Source organism: Schistocerca cancellata, chromosome 8, assembly GCF_023864275.1.
Source record: "Schistocerca cancellata isolate TAMUIC-IGC-003103 chromosome 8, iqSchCanc2.1, whole genome shotgun sequence".
NCBI lineage: Eukaryota > Metazoa > Arthropoda > Insecta > Orthoptera > Acrididae > Schistocerca > Schistocerca cancellata.
Window position 1 is genome coordinate 442232610 of NC_064633.1, and position 17856 is coordinate 442250465.

Sequence of the window (17856 nt, forward strand, 5' to 3'; positions counted from 1 at the left end):
AATCATATACAAAAGGAATAGGAGTGGGCCCATAATTGAACCTTGTGCCAGTCGCTGCGTGAATCCTCCCCAGTCCTCTGCTCCTAGCATTGTTTGAATTATTGAGCACAACTTTTTGCATTCTATTTGTTATGACTCAAACCACTTCTGAATAAAGCCATCAATTCCTTAAAACGTATTTTGAGAGAGTGACACAATCCATGCAATCAAACGACTTGGAAAGATCTCAAAAGAAACCAACTAGCCACATTTTATTATTCAAGGACTATAAATTTGATGAGTGAATGTTAAATAGCATCCACATTCTCGAAACCTTCTGGAATGCAAACTGTCATGTACTCAGTAATTGTTTCTGTTTAAAATGTGAGACTACTCTTGAGTATGTTATTTATTCTAATATTTTGGAAAAAGATGCAGTAAGGAAACTGGGTGATTATTAATGAAGTCTTTCTTAGCGGTTTTCTTATAAAGAGGTTTAACAACTGTGCATCAATTAAAGTGTTTCTTTCTTGCTATAAACGCACGAGACAGATCTTTCTGGTGCAAGAGAAATTGCTTTGAAAAGATTAAGTGCTGAAAATGAAATATATTTACACATAGTCGAATGAATGTCGCACATCGTAGTTATAAGTATGAAATGAAGCATGTTTACATTTGCCTGAGTGACGGTTGTTTGTTTGGTTTGTTGCAGTGTGGACTAATTTTTCCCGTGAGCAGAGAAGAAAAGAACAGCCGCCACCATGGACGCGATCAAGAAGAAGATGCAGGCGATGAAGCTGGAGAAGGACAATGCCATGGACAAGGCAGACACCTGCGAGCAGCAGGCTAAGGACGCCAATGCTCGCGCAGACAAGGTGCCTACCCCAATGTGACTGCGGCTCAGACCGCACAGGCGTAACAATAGCTGCAGAAAGCTGCTAACGGAACAGCAGTCAACTCCTGTATAAAGCAAGACCTCTTGAGGAATCACAAAACATTAATTTTTTTAACAATAGCCGTCAAGTTTATAACTAAAACCGTTTATATGATCTCGTGTACTACTAATCGGCTAATGACGCACGGTAAGAATTCAAGGTGCCTATCTAACGGCTTCCAGGGGCAACAAAAAATTGATTTTGATTACTTCATGTAACTATTGACCGAATTTATAAATTGAAGATGCTTTCATAGTGTACTGATTGAGAGTAGTTTACCTTTTGACACAGGAAGACAAGTCTTACAATTAGAATTTGTACGTAAGCCTTCAGGCAACGTAACTCACGCAAATTATCCACACGAAATTCATCTAGTATTTGAGAATGGAGCGCTGAGAGACTTCCAACAAACTTTACACAATTTCAGACCTTTACGAAACTTTTTATTGCTTTGCTGACCACCCCTCCCCCCGTCCCAAACACACAGACACACGCACACACACACACACACACACACACACACAGACGCACACACAGGCACACACACACACACACACACACACACACACACACACACACACAGACGGTCGGGATGGCCGAGCAATGACAGTTACGTGACAGTTTACTATCGATATAATATGGACGTTACGTTCAGATAGACATAACTGTCAATACGTAATCCATCAAATGTGCAATGGGTCTCGTATGTACATAATGGTCTCCCCAACATTGTATTCGCAAGTTACTTGAAAATGTCAATGAAAGCCGATACAGAAATAAAGGTCGATAAATACACTGCAGCTATTCTGGTCCTTCTTTATAATGATGTTATCTGACGTATACTGTGCTGGAGGCTCAATTGAACAAAAACAGATAAAAATGATGAGAACAAAAAAAATTTAATGTCTGGAAACCCTTTTTGAAGGTATTTATATGGAGTATGGCCTTGTAAGGAAGTGACAGTGGACGACAAGTAGGTCATACAAGAAGAGAATAGAAGTTTATTAAATGTGGTTTTACAGAAGAATGTTGAGGATTAGATATGTAGATCGTGTAAGTATGAGTTTGAACATAACTGAACTGGGGCACAACCTGAGCTAAAGAAGTGAATAGGACACATCCTCAGGCATCAAAGAATCGTCAGTTTGGTGACCGAGAATAGAGTTGTGGGGAGGGGAGGAGGGATAAGGAATAAATTATAGAATGAGACCAAAGCTTGGGTACGATAAGCACTTTCAAGTGGATGTATGTTGTAATACCTATGCAGGGATGAGAAGTTGCACAGGACATAATAGCTCGTAGAGATGCATGAACCAATCTTCGGACTGGAGATTAAAGCAACAATAGCTAGTTCCGAATCCCAAAGTACGTATTTCAGTGAACATTGTAAAAACCTATTCTAAATCTATGACGTGTAAGTTGCGGTATAATATTGTATTGCAGATTGCTAGTTCTGCCACTAAAAGACGGTGTGTTGTGTCCTAGGTGAATGAGGAGGTGCAGGAGCTGAAGAAGAAGCTGACCCAGGTTGAGGAGGACCTGGTGAACACCAAGAACAAGCTGGAGCAGGCCAACAAGGACCTCGAGGAGAAGGAGAAGACACTGCAGAACGTGAGTTCCCGCTGGCGTCATAAGTAACTCTCAAACAGGTTGATGGCATAACGCCTGAAAACTGGTTGGCAAAGTAATAGACAGTGCACAGTATTAGACCAGTCTCATGTATTTTATAATTCGTAACTAATAAAATATTCTAACAAAAAATGACGGAATATCGTTAATGCATGTAAGTTAATAGCATTTTGGCGTCAGCCTGCGATAGTGCCCATTATGTATGCTACCCTTATCTATAAATGGAGTATATATACAGAGCGTACCGGGAATATTGCAACAAACACTGGGGATTGTAGAGGGTGTCTTGAGGAACAAGTCGAGGATAGGATACCCACTCCGGAAATGTCATCCAATGACGCTACAGAGCGTCGAAGTTAAAGGCCCCGGCGCTTGCCACTAGGCTATCCTTTCGGCAGCAAACGTGACTTTGTACCCTGACGGGGCGCAGGCGGAACATGTTGTAATGTTATTTATTATTCAATGATAACGACTGATTGCCACGATCGCCATTGGAGGAGACTGAGCTATCTGCTGTACTGACAGGACTTCTATCTTATGAATGCGATGCTCTATTGCCTTGGTGGATGATGGTTCCAGACGTGGGTTTTCATCTGCAGTTTATTTTTCTCCTTGCGTACAGAAAGACATTGGGGACTTAACAAAGTGCCAGGAAAAAAATAAACAGCGGATTGGAACCCGTGTCCGAAACTACCATCCGTCGAAGCAACAGAGCATTGCATTCATAAAACGCAAGGCCTTTCTACGCAGGAGTTATCTCCATCTTCTCCGCTGGCGATAGTGACAATCAGTCGCGATCAGTGAATAACAAACAGCGTTGCGCGACTTCCGCCTACGGTCCGTCAAAGTCACATTTGCTGCCGAAGGGGTGGGATAATGGCAGATGCTGGCGTCTATAACTCCGACGTTCTGTATCGTCGTTGGATGACGTTTCCAGACATCCTCGATACATAAACGATCTGGTTGATGGTATTGACAGCGGCATTAGACTGTTTGCCGATGATGCTGTAGTCTGCAGGAAAGTAGTATCACACGAAAGTTGTGAACAAATCAATGAGGATTTGCAGAAAATAAATGAGTGTTGTAATGACTGGCAGTTATCTTTCAGTATTAGTAAGTGTAACCAACTGCGCATAACAAGGCGAAAATCTCCATTAATGTACGAATACAAAATAAATGCCCAGTCTTTGGAAGCGGTAACATCAGTCAAGTATCTGGGTGTAACTGTTCGAAATGATCTCAAATGGAATGATCAGATTACAAAAGTAACGGCCAAGGCGAACTCTAAATTGCGGTTTATTGGTAGAATCCTGAAGCGATGCAGTCCTTCAACAAAGGAAATTGCTTACAATCCGTTAGTTCGTCCAGTCTTAGAGTATTGTTCGTCTGTACGGGACCCTTATCAGTTGCGTCTGATTCAAGAGATTGAGAAGGTCCAAAGAAGAGCGGCAAGATTCGTGACAGGTACATTTAGCCATCGCGAGAGCGTTAAAAATCTCATAGAAAGTTTGAAGTGGGACACACTTGCAGATAGACGACGTACTAAAAGGAAGGGGCTGCTCACTAAATTCCGAAATACGATCTTCGCCGAGGATGTACAGCATATATTATTACCACCAACTTTCAAATCGCGCAATGATCACCATTCAAAGATAAGGGAAATTAGAGCTCGTACTGAGGCGTTGAGACAGTCGTTTCTTCCTAGTGCGATCCGCGAGTGGAACAGAGGGGTGGGGAATATGACTTTGGCGCGAATCGTGCCCTCCGCCACACACCACTTGAGGACTAGCTGAGTATATTTGTAGATGTAGATGTTCCTCTAGACACCCTCTACAGCCCTTCTAAGTTTGTTGCAACGTTTCTGGGACACCCTGCATATGTAAATATGTGTTGCTGTGATGGCTGAGTACCTGTCTTTGTTTTGTTTCACTCGATGTATGAAAATTTGCTATAAAACTAGAACAGAATCTCGACAATCGCAGTAGCCAGAAGGTAATATATTCGTTGCGTTCTCAGCAAAATACCGCCGCAAAATAGTTACGAAATGTCTCTGAAATTAAATGTGAAACGATACACAAAGTGGCTGGACGTCTATCTTGAGGTGCTGGGTGTGCGTGTGTTTGACAGGCGGAGAGCGAGATGGCTGCCCTGAACAGGAAGCTGCAGCTGATTGAGGAGGACCTCGAGAGGTCTGAGGAGCGACTCGCCACCGCCTCCACCAAGCTGGCCGAGGCATCAGAGGCCGCTGAGGAGTCCAAGCGGTGAGTGGCCAACACTTTGGAGGCTGTCGGCGGACTGTATTACACGAGTCACTAACGTCCTCAGATATGGCTACGTTTATTGTAAATGGCGTTACTGCGAAGCCTCTGCTAATAATATAGAATCACGAATCCACCGCTTCTGTGCATAATTTTGTGGTTGTCCAGGTTTGCTGGTCTACGAATCTCTGTGTGTTTGAAGTGACGGTTGAGGGTGGATGTAACAAATAAAATATTTGCAGATTTTTCCCCTCCACCTTTTATGCACAAAAATGTGACATGCTCTGAACAATATCGCTGCATCATTGTTGCCACCTTACAATTCTTGTAAGACTTGTCCAACATACCATTTGACACCGCATCTATTTTGCGAAAACTACATAACTGCTTGGATGAAAAATATATTCCACTTGTCTATGGGCTGTTGTGTTGTAGATTTACTGTGTAGCTTCATTTACAGCAAGCTCAATGACCACCAATAACGTGAGAACTTCTACAATCAAACTCTCTGCCACCTTATTCATCCTTGGCTATAATATGTCACTTTGAATGGCGGATGTGTACAGGGCTGACATCACCAGATTTCGTAGTCGCAGATTCATTTTTCGAGGTGATAAATACAACTTTACGACTACCCTTATACCTCATGTAGGGATGGTTTATTTCCAGAATACGTTACTCAACACTTTGATAAAGTTACACCCTCAGGTCAGTTCGTTTTATAGCACGAAAAAAATAATGAAAGGGGGAAAGTTCATGAAACGCGGAAGCTGTACGGTCGTTGGAGCACTTTTGGCAAGGCAAAATTGACAATTCCTGGCTGAGTGAGGCGGTATTTTTGGCTCCATGCATTTCACTGGTTATCTAGTCCTTCCGGGCTGCGAAAGTGACGCTATATCCGGAGTGCAAAATAGAAGAGCGCCGGGGAAATCTGTTCACGCAACGAAATTATCTGCGACGAGAGAGAACGGATTGAAAGCAGCCACTCACAGTGCCATGGTGTTCCATTAAAGCGCGGCCCACCGCTGATAGAGAAGTGCATACCTCTCCAGAGCAGTAGTTGAAAAACGCAACGAGCGCGAATTTCTGCGCCAAATATCGGTGAATACTATATGGTGTTATGTCGGAGGGCATAGAAGAATTATGTCCAATAATAATACGTTTGTTTTAGAATTTCAAACTCAGTTTTTTTGTCGCAATTTGAAGCTTATTTGCAGTTTCGTTGGTATTTATATTGTCACGTCGTAAACACAATCAAGACCGAATTAGAAATCAGGGTCATTAATAAAGTGCAAAAGTTACGGATAATGATTTTTAAAAACGTCGAATCTATATCACTAAACGACTAACCCTGTTCACGGTTGATCGTTCATGATCTCAGCAGCAGGTCGCCTATCTAACGACTTCCAAGGACAACAAAAATATAGTTTTCAGTAATTCATATATTTACTGACGGTATTTAAAACTAGTCTTTATCCTCTCATTAAGAAATTTAATCTTATTTTAAAGGTTTAACACATTAAGACAAATAATTAAATTGGAAACTGCGTAAATGTTTTGAAGCAGCGTAAATCACCCTGATTGTATTTATCCAGCATTTGAGAATGGGAGCATTAGCGACTGAACAACAAACATTATGTACAGTGTGTTTCAAAACTACTGCGCTAAACTTTGGCTCGTTGTAGAAGGTGTCTTGAGCAACGCGTATCTGGAAAAGTCAGCCAACGACGCTGCAGACTGTCGAAATTATAGACTCCGGCGCCTGTATATGTACACTACGAGAGCAAAAGTATCTGGGCACCTCACTGGAAAAGACTTACAAGTCCGTGACGCCCTCCATCGGTAATGCTGGAATTCAATACGGTGTTGGCCCACCCTTGGCCTTGATGACAGCTTTCATACTCGCAGGTATGCCTTCAATCACCTGCTGGAAGGTTTCTTCGGGAATGGCAGCCCATTCTTCACGGAGTGCTGCACTGAGGATGTCGGTCGGTGAGGCCTGGCACGAAGTCGGAATCCCAAAACACCCAAAGGCGTTCTATAGGATTCAGGTCTGGACTCTGTGCAGGATGTCATTGTCGTGTAACCACTCCGCCACAGCCCGTGCGTTATGAACAGGTGCTCGATCGTGTTGAAAGATGCAATCGCCTTCTCTGAATCGCTCTTCAACAGTGGGAAGCAAGAAGGTGCTTAAAACATCAATGTAGGCCTGTGCTGTGATAGTGCAACAAAGGGTGCAAGCTCCCTCCATGAAAAGCGCGACCACACCATAACACCACCGCCCCCGAATTTTACTGTTGGCACTACACCCGCTTGCAGATGACGTTCACCAGTCATTCACCATACCCACACCCTGCCATCGGATCGCCACATTGTGTACCGTGACTAATCACTCCACACAACGTTTTTTCCACTGTTCAATAATCCAATGTTTACGTTCCTTATACCAAGCGAGGCATCATTTAGCATTTACCGGCGTGATGTGTGGCTTACGAGCAACCGCTCGACCATGAAATCCAAGTTTTCTCACGTCCCGCCTAACTGTGATAGTACTTGCAGTGGATGCTGATGGAGTCTGGAATTCCTGTCTGATGAAAAGGATAGATGTCTGCGTATTGCACATTACAGCCCTCTTCAACTGTCAGTCAACAGACGAGGTCGGCCTGTACGCTTTTGCATTGTGCGTACCCCGTCTCGTTTAGTTTAGGAGTGTGGAAATCTCGCGTACAGACGTATGACACCAGTGGCACCAAATCACCTGACCGCGCTCGAAGTCCGTGAGTTCCGCGGAGCACCCCATTCTGCTCTCTCTCGATGTATAATGAGTACTGAGATCGCTGATATGGAATACCTGGCTGTAGGCGGAAGCACATTGCACCTAATATGAAAAACGTATGTTTTTGGCGGTGTCCAGATATTTTTGATCACATAGTGTGTGTATATACAGCGTTATTCCGCGATGATGTGAATAACTTTCAGGGATGATGGAGAACGATAAATGCACCAATTTGAGTTAAGGGACGCTCGTCCGGAAACGAACGAGTTGAAAGCTAGAGGCGAAAATCGTTCTGAAATATGTGTACGGGTACTGTTGCTGCTAAGCAACTCTCAGAGGTGGCAGTATGGACCAAAACAAGAAAAAAAGCACTTGTTCAGTAGAGGGGATGTGTTTCACTGTAGCAAAGAGGAACAAGCACTCTTAGTTTCTCAGGTATGCGTTGTAGAGTCCGTGTTTACTGGACTTTTTTTCCTTGTTTTGGTCCACACTATCACCTCCGAAAGCAGTCAGCAAAAGCAACACCGGCACACGTATCACACTAACAGAGGTATCAGAACGATTTTCGCTTATAACTTTCGACTCGTTCGTTTCCGGACTTCGGCCCTTAAATTGGTACATTTATCCTTCTCCATCATCCCTGAAAGTTTGTAACATCATCATGGAACAACGCTGTATATACGTACATATGTAGGTGCCGACGATTATAACTTCGACTCTCTGTAGTGTAGTTCGATGATTTGTTTTCGGACACGTGTTCCTATCCTCAGTTTGTTCCTCAAGACACCTTTTCAATCCCCTGGAAGTTTGTTGGTGTGATTTTGAAACACCCCGTATAATCTCGTACTTTTTCTGGCTTCCCCCCCCCCCCCTCTCCCCCTGCCCTCAAAATGAGGAAAGGAAAAAATTATATTACTTACTGCATTTGCGCTGTTCGTCCAGTAAAACTTCAGCACCAAGCATGAGATTTAATTTATTACTTCTTTACTAATAATCCTAGTCCCAACACATTTTGTAGACGATATCCAAATGAGCTGCTAAATTTACTTGTAAAATTATATCATTGTACTGCATATAATTCGGGAGATATGACGTCATAAATAAGCAGATGCGTGAAAAAACTAGCTTTTGCCTCAAACGGAATTAAAATTACCTAGACTGTGCCATCCGGTGTTTGATAATGAGAGCACTTAACGACTTCCAACAAACTTTAAATATAATTTCAAACCTTTCCTAAACTTTTCCTCTCTTGCTTACTTATCGCCATATATTTAAGACATTAACTCAAATGTTTCAAGTTCTTTTATACGTTGGATTTTGAATATTTAAAGAATCAGGGTTTGGGGCTTTACTGGTATCCCAGAATATACAGACATTGCAAATGTACAAAATTTCGAGAACCTTCCAGAAACGAAAAATGGCTACCCGCAGCACAGCAGCCACCGGCGCTAACCGCTACGGCTCACTGCACGCAGAATAACTAGCAGAATTATTAACGCCATATTTAGTGGATTTTTTTAGTTACTCTTCTGTCCAGCCAAAATCTCTTTTTTGCTCTCATCTGGACATAGATTGCTGAACGCACATCTACTTAACTTAAGAAATATCCGCACATATTCACGTCGAGATTCTTTTGGTTTTCAGGTTTCAAATGGTTCAAATGGCTCTGACCACTACGGGACTTAACATCTATGGTCATCAGTCCCATTTCAGGTTTCAGCCTTCCTTTCTCGTTAGCTACGTGATGTGGAACATTTGACTCTCCTGGCAACAATGTAAGATGGATGTTGCAAAAACTGTGGACGACTTTGTTCAGCTGGCATCTATTATCAGACCAGCAATGAAGTGTTTCATGTCATTCAGAAGCCGGCCGCTGTGGCCGAGCGGTTCTAGGCGCTTCAGTCCGGAACCACGCAGCTGCTGCGGTCGCAGGTTCGAATCCTGCCTCGGGCATGGATGTGTGTGATGTCCTTAGGTTAGTTAGATTTAAGTAGTTCTAAGTCTAGGGGACTGATGGCCTCAGATGTTAAGTCCCATAGTGCTCAGAGCCATTTGAACCATTTTGTCATTCAGATAATGAAAAATGAAGTATGAGAACTAGAAAACCAAACGAAATCGACGTGAGGATGAGCCTATTTTACAAAATTTTGTAGCTTAGAGTTCCTACGTAACTATGGTCACTGTCTATGTCAAATTATTACATCTTCTGACAATGTTGATTTACAACTGTCATTTCTAACTTTATACCAAAGAAACACATTCTCATTTGCATTGATTTTCCTTTTTTTCTTGTTCTCACTGTCAGTGGTTTGTCTGCAGATATTGCTCGATACTGCGTGTTCTGTACGCTAGAATGTCCCGGTGTCGAAAAGCTTCAAATTCTCCGTGACCTCCGTGTGAATCAGCTCAAAAATGTTCAAATGTGTATGAATTCCTAAGAGACAAAACTGTTGAGGTCATCGGTCCATGGACTTATACACTACTTAAACTAACTTATGCTAAGAACAATATACACATTCATGCCCGAGGGAGGACTGTAACCTCCGGCGGTAGGGGCCGCGCAATCTGTGACATGGCGCCTCAAACTCAGCTACAATAGCCTGTATCATCTGTGTCTGAAGCGAGTTACATTTTAAGTAGCTGGAACAGTTAACAATCAACCGATTAATTGAGGTCGGAATGTTTTTAGAGGTGCTAAGTTTCGCCCCTTTGTTGGTTGATGCTGTATGCGGAGGAAGTCCATGGTGGTAGTGCTATTGTTATTCGTTAGCTCTAAGAATAATATCTACTATCTCTGACACTGAAATATGAAGTCTTGTTTAATTTACCTGTTTACACTACACTGCCTCATGTGCTATCATATTTTGAGGCAATTCCGTGAAATCACCAAGAATACTCTTAATCTAGAAAAGAGCGATTAGGCAAATCTGCGGTGTCGTTTCGTGAAATTCGTGTAGCCCAAGAGTCTTGGAATTCTAACTCTGGCAGTCCAGCATAGGATTTATTTTTGATAATACTAACTTCAATAGAAAAAACAGCAACATTCATTCGGTGAACACTTGACGAAAAATCGATTTTCCCTATAACACAGTATCATGGATTGTACAAGGAGGTGTGCATTTGTTCAACAGGTTTCACTTTTAATAGGCTTCCAGCAGAACTGAAAAAGAGACTCTTCAAATAAAACAAAGAGTTGAAAGCTTTCCTACTTGTACACTACTTCTTTCTCTTATTTGATTTGTAGTGTGTTATTTATACGTATACTGTCTCAAAATATGTTTATCGTCCTTTATTAATTCTTTAGTTTATTCTGTTTATAAATTTTCTAAACAGCATTGAGTAACTTGTTCCATACCTAAGCAGCTTTGCTTAGTAAGTTCCTAACGTACCTCATAACGAAAGTAATTGAAGAGTGGACATGGAGAACGTTCTAAGTGCCAAATCTGACATTTGTCAGGAGAATGAAAAAGAAATCTATATTTGTTTGTACATAATTTATTTGCATCCAAAAACTGAGAAGTTATTATGTTACCATAGAATTATGCTGCTCACCGCATCACTGCAAAAAATAATGAGACAAATTAGAAAACAAATACTTTATTACGAACGTTCTAAGTGCCATACCGGGAAACGTACTCGTTCTAACTGCAGAAAGAAATTTTTTACAAATTTATTCTTGCAAAAAGAAAAGAGAACAGCATCCATCCATTGTTAATACAGGTATTTATTTACACAAATAGCTTTGTCACCGGTTTCGAACTGACTTTCTTCAGACTGCTATTTCGGTTTATATTACGTTTGTTGCTGTTTCCGTTACTTGCTGGCTGTTTTTCCCAACCACTAATGTAAACAACAACAAATTAATATAAAAGTGAACAGCCATCTTAAGCTAAATCTCTCGATTAGAAACTGTTAACGGGGTTATTTGTGTAAACAACTAACATCATTGTCAGTGGCTGTTTGCTGTTTCCTTCTTTGGAGCAATCGTATTTCGTATACAGCGACAGTCTCAAAAATGTCAGTTTTCGACAAAATGAAAGGAAGTGTTCTTCCAAACGCCATCAATAGTGACGTACCACGTTTAATCTAAGTTAACATAAGAACAGAAACACAGCATTAAGTTTTCAACTGTCAGGGCTGTTATTGCACTACTGGCCACTAAAATTGCTGCACCACGAAGATGACGTGCTACAGACACGAAATTTAAAGGACAGGAAGAAGATGCTGTGATATGCAAATGATTAGCTTTTCAGAGCATTCACACCTACAACATGCTGACATGAGGAAAGTTTCCAACCGATTTCTCATATACAAACAGCAGTTGACCGGCGTTGCCTGGTGAAACGTTGTTGTGATGCCTCGTGTAAGGAGCAGAAATGCGTACCATCACGTTTCCGACTTTGATAAAGGTCGGATTGAAGCCTATCGCGATTGCGGTTTATCATATCGCGAAATGCTGTTCGCGTTGGTCGAGATCCAATGACTGTTAGCATAATATGGAATCGGTGGGTTCAGGGGGTAATACGAAAGGTCGTGCTGGATCCCAACGGCCTCGTATCACTAGCACGATCCCTGAGTCAACTGATGGGGACATTTGCAAGATTGCAACCATCTGCACGAACAGTTCGACGACGTTTGCAGCAGCATGGACTATCAGGTCGGAGACCATAGCTGCGGTTACCCTTGACGCTGCATCACAGACAGGGGTGCCTGCGATGGTGTACTCAATGACGAACCTTGGTGCACGAATGGCAAAACGTAATTTTTTCGAATGAATCCAGGTTCTGTTTACAGCATCATGATGGTCGCATCCGTGTTTGGCGACATCGCGGTGAACGCACATTGGAAGCGTGTGTTCGTCATCGCCATACTGGCGTATCACCCGGCGTGATGGTATGGGGTGCCATTGGTTACACGTCTCGGTCACTTCTTGTTCGCATTAACGGCACTTTGAACAGTGGACGTTACATTTCAGATGTGTTACGACCCGTGGCTCTACCCTTCATTCGATCCCTGCGAAACCCTACATTTGAGCAGGATAATGCACGACCGCATGTTGGAGGTCCTGTACGGGCTTTTCTGGACACAGAAAATGTTCGACTGCTGCCCTGGCCAGATCTCTCAGCAATTGAAACGTCTGGTCAATGGTGGCCGAACAACTGGCTCGTCACAATACACCAGTCACTACTCTTGAACTGTGGTATCATGTTGAGGCTGCATGGACAGCTGTACCTGTACACGCCATCCAAGCTCTGTTTGACTCAATGCCCAGACCTATTAAGGCCGTTATTACGGCCAGAGTTGGTTGTTCTGGGTACTGATTACTCAGGATCTATGCCCCCAAATTGCGTGAAAATGTAATCAGATGTCAGTTTTAGTATAATATATTTGTCCAATGAATACCCGTTTATCATCTGCATTTCTTCTTGGTGTAGCAATTTTAATGGCCAGTAGTCTATGAAAGACTTTCTCCGTGGTGTGACACCAGGTTGAAGTCTAGGGACATGTAAAAAAGTGCTGAGAACACAATAGCACTCAAACTTGTTTTGTGAAAAAATGGCGCTTGGAACGTTTTACATAGAATTTTTCAATTAACAGCGTAGATAAAGGTGTGATATTATGTGCTAAGTGAGCGGTGAACTGTGTCCACAGAATGTGCAAAGTGCTGGAGAACCGCAGCTTGCAGGACGAGGAGCGCATGGACCAGCTGACCAACCAGCTCAAGGAGGCCCGACTGCTCGCTGAGGACGCCGACGGAAAGTCCGACGAGGTGCGTCAGACGAGCACCCACCAGCGTACGAATGGAGGGGTGGGCGGAAGAAAGTGCTAGTTCTCGATTTCGCAACGACTGGTCTGATCACATTATCTGCTGTGTTTTCGAGCGCCCCAAGTGCTGTGCCATTTATCTTCAAAACCCAAATTACTTCTTGTCCAGAACCAAAATAAAATCATAACAAGTATATGTTGTTAAGCTACCAGAGGACATAAACAAGCATGATTATTTTTCTTACATATTTGTTCATTACGAAGATACAAACGGCAGGACATTTTCTTATATAGCATCCTATACCTTTTATTTGGTAATCTATTACCTCTCTTTAAGATATATTCTGAAACGTGTCACTATTCACGTAAACATGACGTTATTAATAATTTAACACAAAATTTACTTTGACTTTCCCGTATTAGCAATAAGTGCAGTTACTTGAGATAGCTTGGCTCGTCCACTTGCTAGAGTTACACTAAATAAACGGAAACATAAGGAAAACGCACGCCGCTAATTCCACCGTCAATCGTCTTCAGTTGAATGTACACTGGTGAGCTAAAACATTATGACCACATACTTAACAGCTTGTTTGTCCGTGTTTGGAACGAAATAAATCACTGATCTGCGTATAAGAGATACGACAATTTGTTGGTAGATTTATGGAGGTATGTGACATTAAATGTCAACGACACCTCATGTAATTCCAGTAAACAGTGGGCAGCTGATTTGAACACACGGTGTGGGCACCCGATAGTCACCCAGATGGGTTCCATGCTATTTACATCAGGCAAATTTGGTGGCCGAACCATCAACGTGAGTTCACTATAATGTTCCTGAAACCACTGTAGCACGGTTCTGGCTTCGAGACGCTAACAAGTATACTGCTGGAAGATGACATCGCCATCGGGGAAAATGTCAAGCGTGAAGGGATGCAGGTGATTCGCAGCTGTTGGCGTGTCTCATGCAAGCGCAGGAGACTGTCTCTGTAGCATAATACTGCTACCACCAGTCTGTTTCGGTGGCGCACTGCACGTTTCTAGCCGCCGTTAACTTCGATTACGGCGTCTGTGGACACGATCATCGACCTAGTGGAGCAAAAATGTGATCACCCGAAGAGCCGAAATGTTTCCATTGATCGCCTGTCGAATCCCTATGGTCCCGTGCCCACTACAGTCGTAATTACAATGTCGTTGGGTCAAACTGTGAACACGTAGATCTGCTGCGGAGATCTATGTTCAACAACGCACGCTGAAGGATATGCTCCGAAACACTTGCGTATGAGCCAGCATGGTGCTCTGTCGGCAGAGATGTCACAGATCACCAACTGTCCCACATTGCAGACAAGCCTCCGAACCCTACGTTCTGTCAAGAGTCGTGGACGTCCAACCATTTAGCGCCTATTGGCAGTTTCACTGTCCTTCTACCACTTTCTGTAGATGCTCACGACAGCAGAACTGAATATTCGACCAGCGTTCACAGGCTCTGCGTAATAATAATCTGTTCTTCGTCAAAGTCGCTTATCTCAATGGATTTCCCCATTTCAATCCCACATCTTCACTAGGGTGATACCCCCTCCGTGTCTGCTCCGCTTACATACTTTTATTACCGCGTAAGAAGCCCGCAACACTACCTGGCGGCATCCAACTTGGCGTTGGGCAGAGGTCATAATGTTTTGGCTGTCAGTGTATGAATGTATACAGCGATCTACCGTTGGTGCAGATGTTGAGGGGGGACCTTGTCCCCATGTTGTAAATAAGAACATTATTGCAGTTACTGCTCTGCGAACTTACGTCCTACTTAAATGAGCAGCATTTGCATCTTGAGGGGTCTGATGACCTTACCGCTTAGCGCCCTCATCCACAAACCATCACCCACCTTCACTTTGTGAGACCTGAGTTTCTCCTGGCGTATACAACTTTCAAATAACTTCCGGGAATTCAGCCAGGTAACACTTTCAGCGACCGCCGATATTTCGGCGGGAGAACACCCCGCCATTTTCAAGGCAAACTGCAACGGACAGGCGCCGTACATGCAAATTTAATACCTCGGTTCTCGGACCGAAGCAGGAAAGATAACACACACACACACACACACACACACAGAACACTAGTGCCACCAAAGATGACCAAAGTCCTTAACGGAACTCAAAAGTGCTCTAATTTTAGATGGAGGTCGGAAAACACATTTCACATCGTATTTCCGTAAAATACGACCGATCTTATTGGACGTGTTTCCTACGTAAGGCAAGAAGGCAGTAGACTTAGGTGTTGACTCAGAATTATCATCAATCACCTGATGTACAGTTGGTCGATAGCGCAACGCACGTTCATCTAAAATTAGAGCACTTTTGAGTTCCGTTAAGGATGATCTTGGACTGCGTAAGGCGGGTGTATATCGTGTCCCTTGTAGCTGCGGCATGGCATATATTGGTCAAACTATCAGGACCGTGGAGGACAGATGTACTGAGCATAAACGGCACACACGATTACAGGAGCCAAATAGATCTGCTATTGCCGAACATTGCTTGGATACTGGTCACCCCATGTTATATAATAACACCGAGATATTGGCATGCACGTCCAGCTATTGGGACAGTGTGATTCGGGAGGCAGTTGAGATTAAATTAGCGAGCAACCTCGTTAACAGGGATGGAGGTTTCTGTTTAAACTCTGTTTGGAATCCGGCTCTCTCCCTTGTCAAAAAACAGAGGAACAGAGTCAATGCTGCCTCACCTGCGAATTCATAGTCTCACTATCGATAGCTCTGACTTTGGTCATCTTTGGTGGCACTAGTGTTCTGTGTGTGTGTGTGTGTGTGTGTGTGTGTTATCTTTCCTGCTTCGGTCCGAGAACCGAGGTATTAAATTTGCATGTACGGCGCCTGTCCGTTGCAGTTTGCCTTGAAAATGGCGGGGTGTTCTCCCGCCGAAATATCGGCGGTCGCTGAAAGTGTTACCTGGCTGAATTCCCGGAAGTTATTTCACCTTCACTTTGTTGGTGTACGTTGGCCTCACACAATCCTTCAAACCAAGGCGGTTGACTGTGTGACCGTGTTCATTTTCCTTGTGCTTCCGTTCATTTACTATCATTTCCAGCAAGAAAGCCACTTGAATTAGCCCAGCTACCAGGAAGGCGAGCTTGTTACATTTTTAATAACATAATGTTTACTAAAATGGTAAACTGTCACACGTGTCAGAACAAGTCTTGACGAAAGGAAGTGGATTACAGAACAAAAAAATAGAAGGTTCTTCATAAAAAAATACGTCTTGCTGTTCATATCGTCGTGGCGAATTAAGTTGCAAGAAAGGCAAACATTGCTGGTTACTGTGACACTGATAGTTAAACAACAGTTGATTATACATCTTTTAGTTTGTTCTGGACAAAAAGTTAATTGCGGTGGTCAAGATAAATGAGCTTCCTGAATAAACAGTTTGTCATACTGTGTTTATGTTCTTGTTTTAGAATTTAACCAACACGTCACATGCAATAGCTCAAAGTGACGCTCATGTGGGTTAGCACTTTCTTCCTCAGGACTTTCAATTATACTTCGTTCAATAACTCTGGGATAGCTAATGCAAATTTTATTTGGAAAGCAGCATTACATTTTTAGTACTTTATCGGGCATTCGCATATAATTTCAATGTTTTATTACTCGCAAAAAATTACCCCATGGCTCTTCAAAACTTTTCAGAACGAACTGTATTGTTCTGATGAACATAACCTGGTAGATTATTACAACTCAGTTTCAAAAAGTTTAGTTTCTAGATTCTCTTCGAAAAAGTGAACATTTTATGGTCTAAATTTGAATGTGTTGTTCAGTTTTCTTATGTGCAAATATGTCTCAGTCAGGCCGATGACTGCCAATACCTACCTTTAGATTTTAAATTTCAGTAACGTGCTGCGGAAAAACGAGGTTTTTACTTTGTTGTAGACATTTATATGATGTGCCTACAGAACTTGTCATCATTAGCTGAATGACTTGTCAGTATTGAGAAGTTATCCACTGTTTTTTCCTACACGCTAAATGCAATGTTTCGCGTTATGGATAGAGCACTATAACGCCACTGAAACTTTCCCGGAAGCACAAGACCGTGCAAGACTAACTGATTCTTATACCGAATGGAATCCGAACCTCACCGTAAAAATTTCGGAGGTTAGTCACAGATATTTTGTCATAAAGGAGGCGTGATCTCCTGTGGTTTGTTACACAGTAATAACGGAGTTATGATTTATACGGTTTTTTATTTCAATTACGTTTATTTCTGAGAAGACACCTTCCCATCAGAGAAAAAGCCTGTAATATGCTTTCACTCTGATCCAGAAGGATCCAGTTTCTCGGAGGCGCCCAGGTACGGATGCAAAAGCACTCTGAGGAGGTAGTAGTCGTTGAAAGGACAGTTCAGCATAGCATCGTTGCCCCGCTGTCATAGTGCATTCATTGGACCCAAACACAAGACGCAGAACAGCAGACCTACTATATTGTTGGGTATCACTGTTGACGTACAATTAACAC

General features: G+C 42.7%; 1 protein-coding gene across 2 annotated transcripts in view; it reads left to right on the forward strand.

Moving 5' to 3' along the window:
- LOC126094979 (tropomyosin-1) overlaps positions 1-17856 on the forward strand; it is a 112666-nt gene that overhangs the window by 39137 nt on the left and 55673 nt on the right. For both annotated transcript variants that reach the window (XR_007521901.1, XM_049909634.1), the window contains exons 2-5: positions 692-854; positions 2400-2525; positions 4671-4804; positions 13230-13347. Coding sequence is in view for 1 of the 2 variants with exons in the window: in XM_049909634.1 (XP_049765591.1) it covers positions 741-854; positions 2400-2525; positions 4671-4804; positions 13230-13347 (492 nt within the window). In the remaining variant the exon portion in view is untranslated. The remainder of the gene's footprint in view (positions 1-691; positions 855-2399; positions 2526-4670; positions 4805-13229; positions 13348-17856) is intronic.